The sequence below is a fragment of the Henckelia pumila genome, chromosome 4 (genome assembly GCF_033568475.1).
Source record: "Henckelia pumila isolate YLH828 chromosome 4, ASM3356847v2, whole genome shotgun sequence".
Taxonomy (NCBI): domain Eukaryota; kingdom Viridiplantae; phylum Streptophyta; class Magnoliopsida; order Lamiales; family Gesneriaceae; genus Henckelia; species Henckelia pumila.
In genome coordinates, this window is record NC_133123.1 from 136,817,945 (window position 1) to 136,836,844 (window position 18,900).

The 18,900-nt window shown below is 33.6% G+C and overlaps 4 protein-coding genes across 7 annotated transcripts; 2 read left to right on the plus strand and 2 right to left on the minus strand.

The window, feature by feature from the left end:
• The first annotated feature begins 307 nt into the window (after window positions 1-307).
• LOC140860175 (agamous-like MADS-box protein AGL11) lies at window positions 308-4,688 on the plus strand. 3 transcript variants are annotated; one of them, XM_073263028.1, is made up of 9 exons: window positions 308-513; window positions 1,545-1,735; window positions 2,978-3,059; window positions 3,424-3,485; window positions 3,715-3,814; window positions 3,912-3,953; window positions 4,093-4,134; window positions 4,238-4,398; window positions 4,490-4,688. In XM_073263028.1, exons 2-9 carry the CDS (start codon window positions 1,554-1,556, stop codon window positions 4,548-4,550), a joined length of 732 nt encoding a protein of 243 aa, XP_073119129.1. In that variant the 5' UTR covers window positions 308-513; window positions 1,545-1,553; the 3' UTR covers window positions 4,551-4,688. The 3 variants fall into 3 exon arrangements, with proteins under 3 accessions (XP_073119129.1, XP_073119131.1, XP_073119130.1); XM_073263030.1 differs by having other exon boundaries at window positions 311-513; window positions 4,238-4,395; window positions 4,486-4,688; XM_073263029.1 differs by lacking the exon at window positions 308-513 and adding an exon at window positions 637-1,073.
• A 2,610-nt stretch (window positions 4,689-7,298) lies between these two features.
• Window positions 7,299-8,700, plus strand: LOC140861834 (uncharacterized). Its single transcript, XM_073264836.1, has 6 exons — window positions 7,299-7,541; window positions 7,638-7,736; window positions 7,827-7,868; window positions 7,948-8,077; window positions 8,255-8,356; window positions 8,448-8,700. Exons 1-6 carry the CDS (start codon window positions 7,299-7,301, stop codon window positions 8,549-8,551), a joined length of 720 nt encoding a protein of 239 aa, XP_073120937.1. The 3' UTR covers window positions 8,552-8,700.
• A 364-nt stretch (window positions 8,701-9,064) lies between these two features.
• On the minus strand, window positions 9,065-12,244 carry LOC140860174 (putative methylesterase 12, chloroplastic). The gene is made up of 5 exons (XM_073263026.1): window positions 11,674-12,244; window positions 10,850-11,089; window positions 10,608-10,751; window positions 10,109-10,243; window positions 9,065-9,476 (listed from the first exon to the last, which is right to left on the minus strand). The coding sequence occupies exons 1-5, from the start codon at window positions 11,944-11,946 to the stop codon at window positions 9,204-9,206; spliced, it is 1,065 nt and encodes a 354-aa protein (XP_073119127.1). The 5' UTR covers window positions 11,947-12,244; the 3' UTR covers window positions 9,065-9,203.
• A 932-nt stretch (window positions 12,245-13,176) lies between these two features.
• On the minus strand, window positions 13,177-17,459 carry LOC140864226 (nuclear cap-binding protein subunit 2). 2 transcript variants are annotated; one of them, XM_073268250.1, is made up of 9 exons: window positions 17,341-17,459; window positions 17,179-17,205; window positions 16,473-16,696; window positions 15,646-15,784; window positions 15,541-15,574; window positions 14,602-14,700; window positions 14,011-14,064; window positions 13,823-13,929; window positions 13,177-13,417 (listed from the first exon to the last, which is right to left on the minus strand). In XM_073268250.1, the coding sequence occupies exons 2-9, from the start codon at window positions 17,194-17,196 to the stop codon at window positions 13,340-13,342; spliced, it is 753 nt and encodes a 250-aa protein (XP_073124351.1). In that variant the 5' UTR covers window positions 17,197-17,205; window positions 17,341-17,459; the 3' UTR covers window positions 13,177-13,339. The 2 variants fall into 2 exon arrangements, with proteins under 2 accessions (XP_073124351.1, XP_073124350.1); XM_073268249.1 differs by lacking the exon at window positions 17,341-17,459 and having other exon boundaries at window positions 17,179-17,333.
• Between the last annotated feature and the right edge of the window lie 1,441 nt (window positions 17,460-18,900).

The window sequence follows — 18,900 nt, forward strand, 5'->3', positions numbered from 1 at the left end:
TGGCAATATTCATGGGGGTGAAGCTAAGCTAGTTAACTCCTAATGATGATGATATGATTGTATAATATTCAAAATAAAATGACATTGATGTTGTTAGTGTGCAGCACGGAGTGGTGGTGAGTAGAAGTAATTTAAAAGGGCAGAGTGGTCAATTTGGGAATTGATGAAGGCTAAAAAAAGTTGCAGTATTTGGTGAGTTAGTCCACTGCAAAGCTTCTGATAATGGCTAGCCCACAACATCACGCATGGTGTATATCTGGAAAACAAGTCATTTTCTTGGCCAGCTGCTCAAATAACTCTCTCACATGTTCAGCCTATACCATTTACAAAGAAAGAAACAGATAAATATTTATATATATGGAATTAAAGAGACATTAATTATTAATGAACAAGAGAGCCTGAGTTTCATGAGTCGGAGGGGAGGGGATTCTTTGGAATTCGTGTTAGCTTAAGCTTTCCGGGAAATAATTCAACTCGTCGGGAAATAGCAATATTTTCCGAAGAAGCCATCAGGTTTGTGCGTCATTCAGAACATGATTATTAATTTATTAAGCGGCTGGGGAACATCTTTTTTTTTTTTTTGGGGTGGTTTCATTTAATTTCTTTCCACTTCATTCATTAGGGCACAGTTTCAAATTTTCTCTTTGCTATTTGTGCACATTTTTTAGTGCAGTTCTGTGGTCAAGCATAGATCTGAGCTGAAGGGAAATATATAATTTTTTAAAAAAAATCAAGCTTTCTTGCATGGAGTATATCATTTTCGTTCGTGGTTTTTGGTTCCCAAGAACTTCTTGAAATTATATGAATATATCCATGTTTCATCAAAGTCTTTTTCTTCATGCTTTAACATAAAAAAAAACACACAAAAAAGAAAGAAAGAAAGAAAGAAAGAAAGAAGAAGAAGAAGAAATCTTTATGGGTTTTTCCCCCACTTCGTCACATATTTGTGCATGCTTCGTATTTCTTAAAGCTACGAATTTTCCCTTCAAAAAAATTATCATTTTCCCCTCTGTTCTAGCTCATATCCTCCTGAGAGCTAGGTCGAAGAAAATCTTAGTCCCCTCCATGATGGGGTGATTCTCTACTATCCCTCATCAATTTGTTATTAAATTCTTGAGCTTTTGATCAGTTGATATATATAGAATTTCGCTTAATTTTATTTCCTTTGTCTAATTTGAAGTACTCCAAGTCAAGGGCTTTAATTTCTTTAATTATATATCCACCATTTCTCCAGTAATTTTTTTTAAACTTTTTTTGTTTGTAATTATGAGATCTACGAGCTTCTTGACCAGGGATAGGAGACAAAAGACAGCACTTTTAACATGTTTATTTGCAAATTCAAGAAATTAATTGCGTTTCGTATGAGTGCCTGTGTGTACATATAAACAGTAATGTTTTTCTTACTAAATTTTTTTTTTGATCTTCCCTGCGCATTTATTTAATTTCCAGTCCTTCATTAGAAGTATTACTATATATAATTGATTAACAAAACTTTGATAACATATTAAAATCACACTGATATTATATTATATATGATTGATTAGGGGTGTGAAATGGGACGAGGAAAGATCGAGATCAAGAGGATCGAAAACAACACCAATCGACAAGTTACATTCTGCAAGCGTAGGAATGGTCTACTGAAGAAAGCTTATGAACTTTCAGTTCTGTGCGATGTCGAAGTTGCACTAATAGTTTTCTCCAGCCGTGGACGAGTTTACGAGTATGCCAACAACAAGTAATGCTCACAACTCACCCTTCTTCTTCGTCTTCCTCTTCCTTATTCGTCTTCTAGGTTAATTAAGTAACCTAGAGTTACTACTAATTACTAATTACCTGCCATCCTCAAGCGTACAACATTAACATCTACATTAAACGAAAGCACGGTTTTTATTAAGCGCGCATGTGTGTCGCGCGCCTGCCTTAAAGTTTCAATCTGACCTGTTAGTGTATCATATATCACTTAAATATCAACTTGGAGTTATAGTTTAAATAATTTCTGTAACATAATTTGTGTTTATTAAAAAAATAAGTATTATTATAATTCATTCTCGGACTACATGTAAAGTAATATTATTGCATAAGGGTAGCGTTCATTTGTTTGCATATATAATAGTACAGACAGAAAAATCTGTAACAGCAGCAGAAGCTGCAGCCCGAGTTCTGATTCTTTCACATTTTTGATGTTAAAATCTAGCAGTTCATTTTTGGGATTATAGTTCCAATGCTTACCCAATCTAGCACACATATATATCTTCAAATATTTCCTTCATGTTTTCAAACACAAAGTATCTATTCCAGCAGAAGTACTGTTGTCTTACAACGATAAAGTTCTACAACACTCTTACACTAAGGTTCTTTGTCTTTCCAGTTTCATGTATCTTAGTCTATACACACAAACACACACCAATATATATATACACACACAGAGAACAACAATAAGTGCAGCACACGGTCTTGTATTATATATGTAAAACTATTTTATATTTTAATTGAGAACAAAATCGATAAATTATGTAAAATGATAAGAAGTTGTCACGGTGGGTATTTAAAAAAATATATAAGGGTAATATTGAAAAGTAATATATAAAAAAATCTTTTTCTAAAAAAATAATGGTGATCTTAATTTTTTTAAAAACAAATTATTTTGACAAATTACAAGATGTTTGGAAAAAAATTTACTAAACATATTTATTTGAATAACTTATAATCTCAGTCAAACACCTTCGAAATATAACAATTTCTATATCAACTTTACAATGAATATTAAATGTACTATAATAAAAGGTTCCATGTGTATGTAAAAATGGTTGAGATCGTATATCACAACCAATTATTTACAACGACCAATTAAATTTTTATTTTGTAATTTCTTCACGCATCCTTTACATATATGTTAAGTTTGAAATCATGATGTATATATGTGTGTAGTATTAATTAATTAATTATATCTGAGATAAAATATTGCATATGTATGCAGCATTAGGTCAACTATAGAAAGGTACAAAAAGTCAACAGCAGATTCCTCAAATGTGTACACCACTCAAGAGATCAACACTCAAGTACGTGATGATCAGTTTGAATTCATGCATGCATGTGCTTGAATATATATTAGTTATGTTGTGAGCCCACCAAGCCCTTGATATATAAACAAGATCAGATTATATATATATATAGCAAAAATATTGCAAAACAAAACCTGAACTTTTGTATATATATGATGATTATAATCACCACCAGATGCGAATTCGATGAAAAATCGAGCAAGGCTCCAACTAAAATGTGTGTGTCTCTGTGTGTGTATATGTATGTTCATCTGTTTTAAAAGTGTGTAGATTTTGTTTGCATAAAATTCATCAGTCGCGCCTCTATGATCAAACACGCTGACCTATTTTTTGGTGGTTGTTTCTTATTATTTGAATGCAGTTTTATCAACAAGAATCCAAGAAAATGCACCAGCAAATACAGATGCTCCAAAACTCCAACAGGTAAATATCAATCTTTTAAAAATGTCACTCGCGGCCATTGTAATTACATGCAGGAAAGAATATATGTACATATATATATATATATGATCCAAGAAAAATCCGAATACTAAATGTGTGTTTGCATTTGTTTTATATATAGTTTTTTGGAGTTTCTCTTTATGAGAATGGATTTTTTTTTTGGAAAAGATTTTGTTAATGAAGTGTAAATACAGTTTAATGTCTTTCGTAGGCATCTTTTGGGTGAGGGTTTGGGGTCGTTGAATGTGAAGGAGTTGAAGCAGCTCGAAACTAGGCTCGAGCGAGGCATCACAAGAATCAGGGCCAAGAAGGTATATAAAATATATATAAATAATTACAGGAAATCAATATATAACACCACTGTTTTTTTTGCTAATTATTCTTTATGTTATTGTTTTGCTCCAACAGCATGAAATGATACTGGCTGAAACTGAGTTTTTGCACAAGAGGGTACTTTTCTTCAACTTTACATATATCCATGAATCTTTGAAAACACAAATTAATTTAACTATATATTCGCAGTACCAGATATTAATGTTGTTGCTCCTCGTGACGAATTCGTGATGACCATCTGTTTTTTTTCCGACAGGAAACTCAGCTGGAGCAAGAAAATGCCTGTCTCAGGGCAAAGGTAATTAATGTTACTCATGCAACATTATAATAATGCGAACATTAATCGAAGATGATTAATTCTTGTTATATAACATATATATCATGATTACAAAAAAATTCAGATAGCAGAAAACGAGAGGCTCCAGCAATTTAGCATGATGCCTGCTGGGCAAGAGTATAGCATCCACACTTATTTCACAAGCAACGCGCTGCAATTGAACATGATGGAGACCGCGTCGGTGTACCCTGTTTTGGACAAGCCGCCGACTCTTCATCTCGGGTAGTACTAATTCTTTACATGCATGAAATCAAGCCTATACATGTCATGTTTATGCTTAAATATTTGTTCATCTTCTATATATATATGCAGGTAGTCGATTTCTCGACGGTGTTGATTGTCCGATCCCGAATAACATACAAGTGTTTCCACTGTAGTATTTAACAAACTGTATCGTTTTGGAGGCATGGAATTAGTACAGTACTTGAATGTGTTGTTCTTGCATTTTCTTGATGATCACTGGATTTATATGCAACCTATAGATGATTCTATGAATCCATCTCGTTTCCTTAGAACCTTAGTATCATGAAGTGCTTCATGTTATGGGAATTTTGATTATCACGAGTTCTATTTTTTTTTTTTTACCAGATATGTCAGCAATTACAAATTTTAATTTAATTAAAAAAAAGAAGTAAATTCAAAATGATGCAATTAATAATTGCGCATGCAGCAGCCTCAATAATAAAAAATAGAGTTATTTGCACTAAACATCCCTGTTAAATATTGAAAATGCACATTTTTCCCCTGTGAAATTTTAATAGGCATCTTCAACCCTAACCTTTTAATAAATTAGCACACTCGCCCCTTCAGATGAATGATTGTTGCGCACGCACCCCTCATGCGACTGGGCAAATATTTTGATATTTTTTTGCACCAAATACCCCTGTGAAATATTAAAAATGCATATTTGACCCCTATGAAAATAATTTTTAAATCTATTCAACCCATAATACACAATTTTTATTAAAATCTAATTATAAAATATTTAGCAAACACTTTTTGTTTTATTAATTTTATTTTTAATTTTAAATTTATTATGATTATATAATTATTTTCTAAAAAATATACTTATTTTATCTTATTATCATTATTTTATTAAACTTTCTTCTTTTTTCAATTTTTTCATTAAACATTCATTCATAAAAAATATTTAAATAATTTCAAGTACCAAAATATTGAACTAAATCGATAAGTTTAAACATATTGCTTTTTCGATTTAGAACTATATATTATTGAGCCAAAATTTAAATTTTTCAAGAATATGCATTGCACAATTTGTAATAAATAATAAAAAAATAACATGCTTATATAATTCTAAATCGAAAAAGTAACATTAGTGAACTTATCATTTGGTTCAATATTTTGGTATTTTTAGATATTTAAATCCTTATTTATGAATCATGTTTAATAAAAAAGTTGAAAACACGAAGTGATTTGATAAAATAATGATAACGAGATAAAATATAATTTTTTTAGAAATAAATTAATTATAAATTAAAATTAAAATTTAAAAATAAATAAAATTAAAATGTTTGAAAAATATTTTATAATTAGATCTTAATAAATATTGTGTATTATTATTTAATGCAAATTCTGCAATGCATTTTAAAAAATTTAGATTTTGGTTCTAAAATCTATAATCCTAAATTGAAAAGTAATACGCATGAAATTATCATTTTGATTTAATATTTTGGTACTTTTAGGTATTTAAATCTTGTTTTTGAATGCATTTTTAATTGAGAAGTTTGAAACAAGAAGAAAGTTTAATAAAATAATGTTAACAAGATAAAATAATAATATTTTTTAGAAAATAATTATATAATCATAATAAATTAAAAATTAAAAATAAAATTAATAAAACAAAAGTGTTTGCTAAATATTATATAATTAGATTTTAATAAAAATTGTGTATTATAGGTTGAATAGATTTAAAAATTATTTTCACAGGGATCAAATATGCATTTTTAATATTTCACAGGGGTATTTGGTGCAAAAAAATATCAAAATCTTTGCTCAGTCGCATGAGGGGCGCGTGCGCAACAATCACTCATCTGAAGGGGCGAGTGTGCTAATTTTTTAAAAGGTCAGGGTCGAAGATGCCTATTAAAATTTCACAGGGGAGAAGTGTGCGTTTTTAATATTTCACAAGGATGTTTGGTGCAAATAACTCATAAAAAATATATATGGCTGCCGAAGCCTGATCCTTAGGTAAATTAATAAATACTTAATTTAACGTTGGGAGCTTTGGTATTATCATCGACCTCATAATTCGTCAAATACCAAATCGCCAAGCTACGTGAAATAAATACACAGGCATTAAATTAATCACAATATTTTTTTTGAAAGTATTAAATTAATCACAATTAATTGCGCATGATCTATGTTTTTGAGGCGCTTCAATGCAAGTTTGGTGGAGGGGACTGGAGCTTCAACTTTTTATTTTTATTTTAAAAAAAAAACATATTAATAATATATCAAAACTCTTATTTAGTGTCATCTCAATTTTGTGATTTAAATATAAAAAATTTATTACTTCATTCTCCATTTAAATTTATGTTGCAATTTATTAAAGGTAATTAAATAAATAACACCAAGCCTCTCAAATTTTTAATTATGTATTCGCATCCGAGTGTTTAAGAAATCACAAAAGGGATATAAGGAAAATTCATTAGAATTTTTTTTAAGAAAAATTGTTTTTTTGGTCTTCTATGTTTGTCCATTTGCGATTTCGATCCTTTATATTTTCATATTTCAGTTTTCGTCCGCTATTTTATTTTTTTGGCAATTTTAGTCATTTTTTTCGACGTGGCGCTGATGTGACACCAATGCAATGTTGAAGTGGAGCTGACGTGTACAGTGCCACGTAAGCATTTTTTAAGAAAAAAGATTGAAATTGCCAAAATTCAAACATGCATGATTAAAACTGAAATATGAAAACATAAAAGACCGAAATCACAAAGTTACAAACATATAAAACCAAAATTGCAGTTTTCCCAATTTTTTTTTTAATCTTCGAAATTTTTTTTAAAAAAAAAAACAAAGAAACACACATAGGAAAGCTAGCTATGTATCACGTTCTTGTATGTATATATAGAGAAGAAGAAGAAACAAGATTGTTAAATAAAATGACGACCGTAGGTGGTGAAGTTAAAGAAAAGGAGAGCGAAAGAAGGCTGAGAGTGTTATGCCTACATGGGTTTAGGACCAGCGGAGATATCATCAAGAAACAACTCAACACCAAGTGGTCGGAATCTGTTCTACACAAAATGGATCTTGTTTTTGTCAACGGACCTTTTCCATGTCGGGGATCGCCCAGGGTCGAAGGAATCTTTGATCCTCCGTATTACGAGTGGTTCGCTTACAACGAGGTCAGCTTTTTGCAAACCTTTTTTTTTTTTTTTTTTGTAGTCATTCATGACATGGGATTTTGGATTGCTGATTGCTTGGAATGTTGTTTCTGTTAGGATTTTACAGAATACGAGGATTTCGATGAGTGTCTTGCTTACATAGAAGATTGCATGGTTCAGTACGGACCGTTTGATGGGCTTCTTGGCTTCTCACAGGTACTGTACTGTCATCATGTGTATTTGCACGAACATATCATAGTTAAGTGTCCGGTGAATATCATCTGATTTACGTTAAAAACAATTCAGGGAGGAATTCTATCTGCTGCACTGCCTGGATTACAAGCCAATGTAAGTCCGGTTCCGGCTTTTAACGGTTCTTTAATGTGGATATTTGGGTGTAATGCTACTAAGTGTGGTTGAGTTGCAGGGTGTGGCTCTCACAAAGGTACCCGAGATCAAATTTGTGATCGTACTTGGGGCAGGAAAGTTCCAGAAACCGTCGGTGGTGCGAGTGTCTTATCCAGCGCCGGCACATTGCAAATCAGTGCATTTCATAGGTTGGATATGTTGTCTTTAATCTGCCTGCCTTAATTGTCTGCTTCTCCAATGATTTGTGGTGAAATGGCCCTTTTTTTTTTAATCTTTTCATAGACAGCCGGAGATATGTAAAGCTAGGAATTTTACTTGGAGAAAGCATACTTAGCTTCCAATTGACTTGTATTATTATTACACAGGGGCCACAGATTTCTTGAACCCTTATAGTGTTCTGCTGGTCAAAGAGTTTGTGGATCCTGTGGTGATTCATCATCCCAAAGGCCACACTTTTCCAAGATTTGGTGAAGTATTTTTGTAGCTTTTTTTTTCTGTCAAATTAAACTACATAACAGATATAGCCAAATGAATGACAGTATGTTTCTTGCCGTCCAGATGAGCAAAGTTTGAAGACCATGCTAAGCTTTCTTGACAAGTTACTGGAAGAGGTTAAAGGAGTGGAAGAGCAAGAAATGGAGGCAAATAACACAGAGGGATAACAAAAATTGATGCTTCAAATTAAATGCCACGCTTATGCTATTCATAAGAGGAATTTAAGGAGAGAATTATAGTATTTTTATTTTATTTTCTTAGTTTTTCTTTTTTCTGGGAACTGCAAATTACACTTTGATGTTGGCTTGTGTAACCATTGTCACCGCGATTAATGAAATAAGAACGAAATCTCAATTGTAGTACCCTGTGTGCAGCATCGACACAACCGTACTTCAGACAGCTAATAGTATCCCTTGTGCATTTGAAAAAGGTGCTCAACACATAACCAAGGCTACTTCTGTTCCACCACGATCCAATGGTATAGTGTTAGAACTTAGAAGTTCTCTCGTCTTCTTCCGACGTAACATAGAATTACTTTCATTTTTTTTAAAATTTAATTTCATGTGTGGTAGTAGCCCATGTGAGTAGAATTAAGCATGCACTCTATAATGAGCAACTCTGTAACCAAAGTAAAATTGTGAAAAGAAAAAAAAAATCAAGAAAAGAGGGAAAACAGCAAATAATTTAGACTGAGTTGTAACATTTTCTATATATATGTATGCACATATATATTAAATTTTAACACATTGCCTAACATATAGTACACCCACTAGCTACAGCAAGAATCTTCAGAAATATCTATACCAAAAATGTTTGTTCCTACGGAATTTGGGCAATTTCAAGCAAAATTTTATGTAAAGACTGAGGCTTTGAGAAAAAAGGACAATGGTCGCTGCCTTTGATCTTGAAGACTCCTTCGGGTGGGTTTTCTCTCACAAGCTTTTCTTGTACATCTGGCGAAAGGGCATGATCATCCAGCGTTTGAATGTAGAATCGACGTCCAGTTCCATACTTTTCTTCTGATACACACAGTTTCTCCATCATGGGAATAAGAGGAATGGGTCTCATGGAAACCATAGCTAAAGCAACATCCTGGAACAAGATGATAAAAATCATGCAGTTGGTCTAAGTGTGACAAGAAAAAAATCGTATACTTCATATTCTTCGAATGTGTTAAACGATCATTCCAACAACCAAATTCAGTCAAAATCAAAATGCACCCGACAAGATGAAGTCTTGTATTTCAGATTACAAGATAAAAATGTCAAAACTTGGTACATTTCACTTGTTCATAGTTAAAATACATATTGAAGGAAAATAAAGGATTTATATACAGGTTCAAAAACGCCAAACAAATTATGGTATGCCTGACATAAAAAAAACACACTTTCAAAAGCAAATGGCATAAGCAATCGCTTTTCAAGATTATGTGTGTTTGGATCGAGAAACCACCGCATCATATTGAGCTGTTACGTTACTTCATATCCGACCCAGCGGTAGCTCTAGTTATGTTCATTCTGATTTCACCAAGTTACAATGACGTACTTATTCGAGGTTGTACTCATAAAAGACAACAGATCATCACACTAAATGGCAAACTGAAAATGAATGTGTAGTGAAGAAACATTATGTAATGCTACGTAAACATTTCACAAATCTTAAATATGATCCATACTACAAAATTAGTAAAGATTCCCACAAAACTCTGTTGGATGTGAACATACCTTAGCAGGAGATTGATTAAAATATAACCCATGCATTTGTTGTTTTTCAAACATGAATGCCGTTGGAGGATTGTCTTTACCATTACCATAAATCAGAGACTTCGACTCAGGTGAAAAAATTTCTGCAGAACCAAGCTGCAAGAGAATTATGTCAATACACAAAATAACTGAAAAAAAGTACCACAAATGCGTGACGTAGTCCACAAGAACATGATGTCCTGTCACATGTGTGCCTGCTAAAAAAACCAGGCTAGATGGAAACGGGAAAATTCGCTGACGGATCATGACAGATGATAAAGGTAATGAAGACCAACATATTCATTTTCTATGAAGGAAACAGACAAAGTTTGAATCATTTTCTCATAGGCCAGTGGAATTTTAAAATGTAATTTCGAGAAATTCAGATTAATTATGAGTTCCAATGTTCCAGTGATTTCGGACATAGCATCAAGCTACTTTCACAGAGAAAAGAAACTTCGAGACAGAACTTTAAACACACCTCTTCAGCAAACACATCAAAAGGCCTCTGACCATTAGATATCATTGTAGCGCAAAGGTATATGGCTTTTGATATCTTCTCCGGGAGATGTTCTAACGCATAGGAAATGCAAGCACCTCCACTACTGTGGCCAACCAATATTACCTGCAAAGACTCACCTGTCACTCAGCCTGCAACCAATGCCTGTCGATAGAAACTAAAAGTGGACTTAAAATCAACTATAACTTCCAAGTACTTCCTACCTTTTCATCCTCCGACAATTTCTGCAGAAAATCAATCAACGGTTTTGAGTACTCTGCCAGTGTAGCGACCTTGTTTGTATCAGTTAGGTCAATACCAGATCCTGATAGATCCAAGGCTGTAGGAAGTAACCCTGATTCCTCGAGTGATGCAATAGTTTTATACCAACACCAAGCTCCGAATCCTTCGCCATGTACCAAAACAAATTTCTTTGTTTTGAGATTCTCCAAAAACTCTGGTAACTGTAAATGATACAATTATAAAACGAGTGAAACAAATGTTTGAATATTAGATAACTTGCAAATAAAAAAAAAAAAAAAAGATTATCCCTTAAGGACATCTTTAGGGGCTTGTGCTCGTCTAAAGAAAATGCTTGCAAAAATATCCAACCAGCCAACTGACAAGTGATAAGTAACTCAAAGGAGTAGTGGCATATCTTTAATCTTTCAAGAAACCATATAAAAATCAAACCACCCTTTGCACCAAAGTTTATTAAATATCCCAAAAAGGACTCCTCAGGCATAAAAATAAGAACCACCTTTCTACTTTCTCAATGGAAAAGTCCATAAATCCCAACTTTTTCCACCCTTTGAACAGGGTCATGAATCTTGGCCACACTTTCTATGTACGGCAAAAAGAATAAATACAAAATAAGAGATAACACAAATGACCGAACCTTTTTCCCTTTAGATCCTAATCGTGGCTCCCCAAATTCAAAACAAAAATCCAGCCACAGAAATACCAGTAAATTAACAAGGAAATTAGAGCAGACTTCAAAAGAAGCAAAAACAAGCATAAGGCACCACAAACATAAAATTTATTTCACCTGTTTATTATTAGCAGGGGCATTAGAAAAAGGGTCAGACAAATTGGTGGTGCGGCGGCGAGAGCTGGTGGATCCAATTCGCCTAGACATGGACCCATTCTCAAATCTCTGAGAAAGCTGATGCTGCTGAATAGCCATAGCAAGCGCTTGCCTGTGCAGCAATTCCTCCTCTGTTGCACCCTTCCTCTTAGACAACGAACCCCTTTTACTCCTTGATCCAATCCCACCATTCTTGCTATCTTTCTTAGGCATGCACATGAGCTTATTCCCCATTTCGGAAAAGCAAAGATTGAATTTTTAACAAAGCCCGGATATAGTTTTCTTGGTTAGTCAGCAAAAAAACCAGAGAGGCAGGAATTGCATTCGAGGGTAAGAGAAACAAGTAGGTGGTGTGGGAGAAGAGTGGTTTTATTTTTAGAATACTGCCTAATAATGTAATTGCGGTGATTAAATTAACTAAAAAACCAAAATAAAATCGTATAGGAACAAGGACCCGAAAACCAGCTCAACTGCAAATTTAAGCAAGCAATTTAATGCAAGTAATCTTTTTCAACGTTCATTGTCTGCTTGCACTGACTCCCACTCCCATTGAGGTGGAGACAAAACAACAATATGGCCAATTTTTTTACTAGTATTTTTTTCTTTTTTTCTGACAAGTCTTAATATTTATTTTATCTTTGTGTTTCTTGTTCTCTTGTTCCTTCATTTTCCCCTTTCTGTTATTGTCTTTTTCGCCATTGAATAACATCGCCTTCGCCATTCATAAAGGTCTAATGATAACGAGTCATCGAAATCCCGATTTCATGATTAGTCATTTGAAGAACATTTTAATGTTAATATTAATATGAACAATCACTTTTGGATCAAATTTGAATATTTTAAAAAGAAAACAGTTTTTAAATTTAAATTTTCTTAATTCTCACGCTAAGAGTTCGTAATCCTCAATGAGTTGGCAATGTCCGGTCTTAAGGGGAAAAGCGGTTGATTCCTTTCCAAAAATTTTGGTTTTTATTTTGGTTCAAGTCAAAAAGATGCGATAATTTAATGGCCTAAGAATTAGTTGATTGACCGGAAACTTAACACTTCAAATTATAGAATATTTAAAGTGTATGAAAAGTGAGGGTCCATCCATATGTATTCAAACTTTCTTTTCCATACAGGAAAAAGACACATGCATCAAACCTTGCAGTAAAGCAATATTATTAATGAACGATCTCTCTTAGCCAAGAAAGATCATTTATTAATGAACGACTACGGTTTTCATGTCATAAAAAAATTTTTAAAAAAATGACCAAGTCACGTTTTTAATGATTTGATCATAAATTTATAATTAAAGTACTAGCATTAATCATCAATCAATGTTCCCCGGCAGCTCTAGATTCTGAAAATTTAAAAAGACAATACAACTAATCAAATTTATACCCTCTGAAGAAATCAGAGGAAACTTGTAACAACTCTGCAAATTGTAATCTAGAGCAATTTGGTTCACCATTCGCATATTAATGGGAAGAATGAAACTTTACTACGCAATACAGAATTACAGATGAGCAGGAGAAGTGCTACGGCCAGTGAGACTTGTATCGGAATGTGACCACGACTTTGAAATCAAACTAAGTAGAAATATGTTCTTAGACAATTACATTCACACATAGGCAGCCTAAAGTTCCTAAGAAGCTTTCTTAGGATCCTCATCTTCCTCATCGTCATCAGAATCACCACTTTCTCGAAACCGTGGGTTTTTCTCCTGAAAAATCAAAATGACAATGGATATGATGAGGACCAGAGACATGGCGTTTTCCCCATAATTCAGTTGATTCTTAAAATACAAAACATAGGTAATCAGATGAGAGTGGGGTCCAAAAATACAAACAGGCTTCAGTAATCCAATAAATCTCAATTAGATAGCGTAAATGAGACCTTAGCATACATCTTAGCTGTGATTAAAAGAAAAAAAGCATACATCTTAGCTAAGCTTTTGTTATCAAATAAAACAATCCCCAAAGCTTTCAACAGTTTGCAACATAGTCGTACATAGAGCAACGTTGAATGGTTGAAACAAACAGAAGCAGCAGCAGATCAATTTGGGACGAGATTTTAAGTAATAACAGGTTGAAAAAAGTATTGTCCTAGATTAACAACAAAAACTCACAGGTCTGGATACATGCTCTGGAATTCTCCGGTATACATAATCTGACCTTCTCTTTGAGAACTCTGAACCCCCACGGTCATCGTCCCGGTATCGTTTACGAGGGTAATCTGTTTTTTCAAAGTATGGCAGCAACCAATGAGTTTTAGACTAGACGACAAAGACAGTTTATGCCTCAACAATAAGAATACCTCTGCCATGGCGGTTAGGTCGCCCCTGATAATAGTTTCCACTATGTCCACCAACTACAAAAATTGAAGGTCATAAATAAGAGCAGTAGGTTCATAGACACAAAGATTAAACACCAGCATGTAGCTAAATCCTCTGAAGATATTCAATACAACCACTTACTAATCCATATACTATGTACCATGCGTAGAGTTATAGATTTACTCATGTCATAAAATATATCCTACAGAAAAGTAAAACTCCAAACATGTATGAACAACATATACTTCAGCAATTCAATATTACAAGCAAGATGATGAACTTGCCGTGTTTCAATATCTATGCATCCATAAGCAAATGAAAATCAGTAAACGGCCATCGAGGAAAAATATTTTTAAATTGTGGTTAAATATTTATACAGAAGATTATACGTGTGTGTGTGTTTTTTTTTTTTTTTGGAAGGAAATGGAGATTTTAGGAGTATTTTTTTTTTTTTTTTTAGATTGATTTTACGAGTATTCTGTGTGCACATAAAGTGAAAAAAATCCAACAAGGACCTTTAGTTTTGTGATCGAAGCCAAGCAAATCAATTTTAAAATTGCATGCCCACTCACAGTCAGGTGTCATAACGGCTGGAAAACTGGCACCATAATCCACTAGCTGCCTCTGTGCTTCCAACTCTTTTTGTACTAACTTACCATAACCACCTCTACGTACAATAAATCAAGGAAATTTACAGACAGATATTAAATAACAGTATACCGGTGGATATTCTTGATCTTTTTACTATAGAATTGTAAGGCATAAAAATTTCAACCAATATACAAGCGAAAAACAGAATGACATGCACAATGGCACCCCGGGGGGGGGGGGGGCGGTGGGGGGGTTGGTTGTTTGGGGTGGTGGTGGAAAGGGATGGGACCTAAAAAATCCAGTAAGACATGGTATAGATGATAAAGGCTAGAGCCTATCTGTTTGACAGAACTCTAATATAAGTCTTATCACAGTTCCAAAACCGATCATTCCAATCCTAATAGACAAGGGAACCATAACGATGTATCTCATGAGGTAATAAAACTAATTAAATTTAATTATTCAATAATTTTATTAGAGAATCTCACGAATATTTTATATTTCACTAAAAAAGACTTTAAAATATGGTTAGAATTTATATTATGAAAATTTAAGTAGTTTATATTACATAAATTAGATTGACTAATTATCCTCGCGACCCTAGAACTTATGAAAAATTACAATTTCAGTTACGATTTCACATAATTTTGGTTGTAATTTATTTATAGGAATCAAAATCAAAAAATGATTTTGCTTTTGATTATTTAGAGACGGTTCTGGTTTCGGTTCACGGTTCCGTCAACTCCAACATAGTAATGCTCCTCAAAATACACAGTAGTTCCCTCAGAATTGAAAGCATGCAAAATCTTTTCAAAGAATATTAGCAATTTCATAAGAAAACCAAGTAAAATCAAGAAATGAATCCAAAAATTTAAGAAGTTGAAATAATAGTTGTTCTAAACAATAGGTTAAAAGGATATCTGGATCATAGTCAGTCCGATACTCATCCCTCACCTGGGAAAAAGAAAAAGAATCAATTAGTTCTAAAAGTTGTTAGGAGGTTGAAGAAAAATTATTTGCATCACCTGCCCACCACTTCGACCACGACCCCACTGTCTGCCCTCTTGATACCCCCAATCAAAATCAACACGGATAGGACGATCATCGAGAATTGTACCACTAATATATTTCACACAATCTTCAGTATCATCTCTAGAGTAGTACCTGACAAGCACAAGGTTCCAACATGAAACCATATGATATAAAACAACTTTCCACATTGTTATATCTCAAAGAGTATAAGGATGAACAACATAAAGCAATCAAGTATTATAGAAACTTAAAAGCTACATAACAGAAATGGAAAATATTAATCTGTTACAACTTAAATCACCTCAAAGACATAAATCAGCAGAAAAGGACATCAGAATTGGACAAAATAGCTACTATTAGTGTTACTGCAAAAATGTGTCATTTTCTTCAACATTTACCAGAAAAGTTTTTAAGAAGTATCAAGTATATAATGGCACATACTCATGAATTGATCGATGTATTAATTTTGAAGAAAAGCTACCCGACTTTTGGCACATAATTCAAGTTAATAATATGCTAGGAAATATGTGTGTTTATGAAAAAATTATTTTCCCTAACAAAAATTGTATTATGTTTTCTGAATTATGATTTGAAAGCAATTGGATATATTTTATAGCATTTCTATGTTAGAAAAAATATATCCTATAAATATTACACCATATCTATACTAAACAGCTGAAATCAATTTAATAAACTTCCAGCCCATCCGATGTCACTTTTTATTTCTGAGATGATCAAAAGAAGGAAATGTTAAAAAAATTTCCGGCTTAGAACTAATACCAAAGGAACTAGAGTATATCAATTTAACGTGAAGGCTTACACAACAAAGCAGAATCCACATGGTGTTTTAGAGTTCTTATCCAAACCCATGATTATCTTCTTAATCTCTCCAGTTCGAGAGAATAGCTCATACACTTGCTCCTCTGTTGTGTAAAATGACATGTTTCCAACATAAACTGTGGTCGAGTTTAACAGAACCTCTTCAAATTCTTCCTGTGTCCCAGAAAACCTCCTATCCCGATAAGCTGATATCTTGTTCGGATCCTAAGGCAAAGTTAAAACAATAAATATAGTAAATTGGCAACGCACCAAGAACAAGAAATTAAGAGTAAAGCATGTACAATTTCTGAAGTATGTGGTGCCGCATTAACTGCTGAATGATCAACTATCCCACAAATCCCCAACAGAAATTATGAAGTGATAATGGACGAACCCAGAAGCTTATACCGTGCAATATCAAAATTAAAATGCCAAAAAGATCAAAAAATAATTAAAAAACCCACAAACTGTATCAAAAGAAACCGCGCCAAAGTCGTGAGATTGAGGAGAAAAGAAAGCAAAAATCCGTGAAGCATAAAGCACAACACTTTATGAAGAACAAACAAAGAGCTCAAAATCCCTAGCTGCAAACTGGAGTTCCATAGTGCAAGTGCGGCATAATGAACACAAAGATACTGTTCAAGAACCTTCAAGTGCTCTTAAATAGTTAAAGAGAGTGCGTTAGATGGGGGGAAAACGAGAATTACCTTAAAAAGGGAGGCCATCACAAATTTCTGCAAGACAAACCAGAAAAGTAAATTCGTGAGAAATTAAAACCACCAGTACCAACGATGACACATATGCTATATACTGGATCGACCCGCCGTGAAATCGCACCGAAGAGTTCGGCAGCGATGAAGAACACTTGCCTGCTGGTGACGACGAGCGGCTAGGCTTGGGTTCAGCCGGGTTTGGGTTGTTCTGGGCTTCGATTTGCCCTTTTGGGCTTCTTTACTTTCTGGGCCTCTTTCTTTTCACCTTTTGGGATAAAACTTCTGGGCTTCTTTCTAAGTACTAGCCAGCCGAACACAGCGTCTGTAATGAAAATACAACACATTTATAATAAATAGAGACTAACATTTTAGATATTCAATTGGTTACTGATGCGATCATGGATAGCTCGCCTGTTGATCAAGTTCCGTTAGAGATGCCAAGAGGACCGATTACGAGAGGACGAGCTAAAAAATTCAAAGATGCGCTTCAATCGTTGATAATGAACATTGGAATGCTTGAAGATCATTTTGAGGGATGTTATAATCTTATTGAAGTCCAAAAAAGTCAAGAGAGTAGAGGAAATATCAAAGAAAACATAAAAAGAGGTGACAAGACCCGAGAGGTATGCGCGCCCGCGCCTCATTGACGCGCGCCCGCGCCTGATCCGTTGTTTTTAAGATTTCAGGACAGAGTTCTATGCGCGCCCGCGCCTGCACTCTCTCTCACACAGTTCGGCGTTTTGTGTGTGTGCGAGACTTTTTGATATTTTGGCATTATTTTCTATTTTTGAGAGTTTTATTCCTACTAGGAAACTTTTAGGATATATCTTTGATATCTTTAGCTATATTTTGAATTATTTTGCGATATCTTTTATTATTTTGTAGTTGTATTATAAATACAACATATACATTCATTATTAAAAATAACAATTAAGATTTCAGATTATTGATTACTCAATACAAAATTCTCTCTAGAATTTTATTAAGCTTTTGCTTACCCAAAAATCAAACTTATCAAAGTTTTCAACTTTGTGGCGTTTGTCGATTGATTATCCTCGTGGGTTGTCAGAAACAGGTTTTCTGAAGGTCCCGTTGTGATCAATTGTTTTCTTCGTGATTACTGTTGCTAGTTTCGTTGTAAGCTAGAGGTGGTTAATCCAAAAATTTTTACTTATTTTTAAGATCGGGCAATTTCTTGATTTCTTTTGTTATTGGATTGAGGGTACGATTTTAATATAGTCGTGTTTGCCTTCCATACATTAAGAATTCATATCATTTGGTATCAGAGCAAAGGTTTTGAATCAAGTAAGTATCTATCTTCATCTATCTCTGTTCTTCGCGTTCTTCTTACCCGTTCTTCATCGTTCTTCGTTGGAATATTTCCTTCGTCGAATTTTTGTGTCGTTTCTTTCAAACTTGTTATCCAAGTCTCGTGTCTTGTGCTACAAGTTATAAAAAAAAAATCGATCAAAAAAAAATAGAAAGGATCGAAAGCTTCAAAAAAAAAAAAAAAAAAGAAATATTGAAGAAGCAAGATAACTTGTTGTCAATTGTTCATCCTTGGGTTCAAGTCAAAATTCGAGTGTTCATAAATTTATTCATCTTGTTTTTGTCAGTTTTCGAGAGTCAATCTTCAAGTGTCTACAAGTTGTGAGCTTGAGAGTTTGATTCACTTTTACCAAGCAAAAGCCTACATAAATTTTGAGTGACAAAAAA

Excerpts from the sequence above, each read along its gene's own strand:
- LOC140860175 (XM_073263028.1), top strand. The coding sequence starts at position 1,554 with ATGGGACGAGGAAAGATCGAGATCAAGAGGATCGAAAACAACACCAAT. Across the intron at positions 3,486-3,714 it reads ATGCTCCAAAACTCCAACAG|GCATCTTTTGGGTGAGGGTT; the intron begins GTAAATATCAAT and ends TGTCTTTCGTAG. Across the intron at positions 4,135-4,237 it reads ATGCCTGTCTCAGGGCAAAG|ATAGCAGAAAACGAGAGGCT; the intron begins GTAATTAATGTT and ends AAAAAAATTCAG.
- LOC140864226 (XM_073268250.1), bottom strand. Across the intron at positions 15,785-16,472 it reads TGTGGATTCTGCTTTGTTGT|GTACTACTCTAGAGATGATA; the intron begins GTAAGCCTTCAC and ends TGTGCTTGTCAG. Across the intron at positions 13,930-14,010 it reads ACCTAACCGCCATGGCAGAG|ATTACCCTCGTAAACGATAC; the intron begins GTATTCTTATTG and ends TTGAAAAAACAG.
- LOC140860174 (XM_073263026.1), bottom strand. The coding sequence starts at position 11,946 with ATGGGGAATAAGCTCATGTGCATGCCTAAGAAAGATAGCAAGAATGGT. Across the intron at positions 10,244-10,607 it reads TTGATGTGTTTGCTGAAGAG|CTTGGTTCTGCAGAAATTTT; the intron begins GTGTGTTTAAAG and ends ATTCTCTTGCAG. Across the intron at positions 9,477-10,108 it reads TTAATCAATCTCCTGCTAAG|GATGTTGCTTTAGCTATGGT; the intron begins GTATGTTCACAT and ends ATCTTGTTCCAG.
- LOC140861834 (XM_073264836.1), top strand. The coding sequence starts at position 7,299 with ATGACGACCGTAGGTGGTGAAGTTAAAGAAAAGGAGAGCGAAAGAAGG. Across the intron at positions 8,078-8,254 it reads CAAATCAGTGCATTTCATAG|GGGCCACAGATTTCTTGAAC; the intron begins GTTGGATATGTT and ends ATTATTACACAG. Across the intron at positions 8,357-8,447 it reads CCACACTTTTCCAAGATTTG|ATGAGCAAAGTTTGAAGACC; the intron begins GTGAAGTATTTT and ends CTTGCCGTCCAG.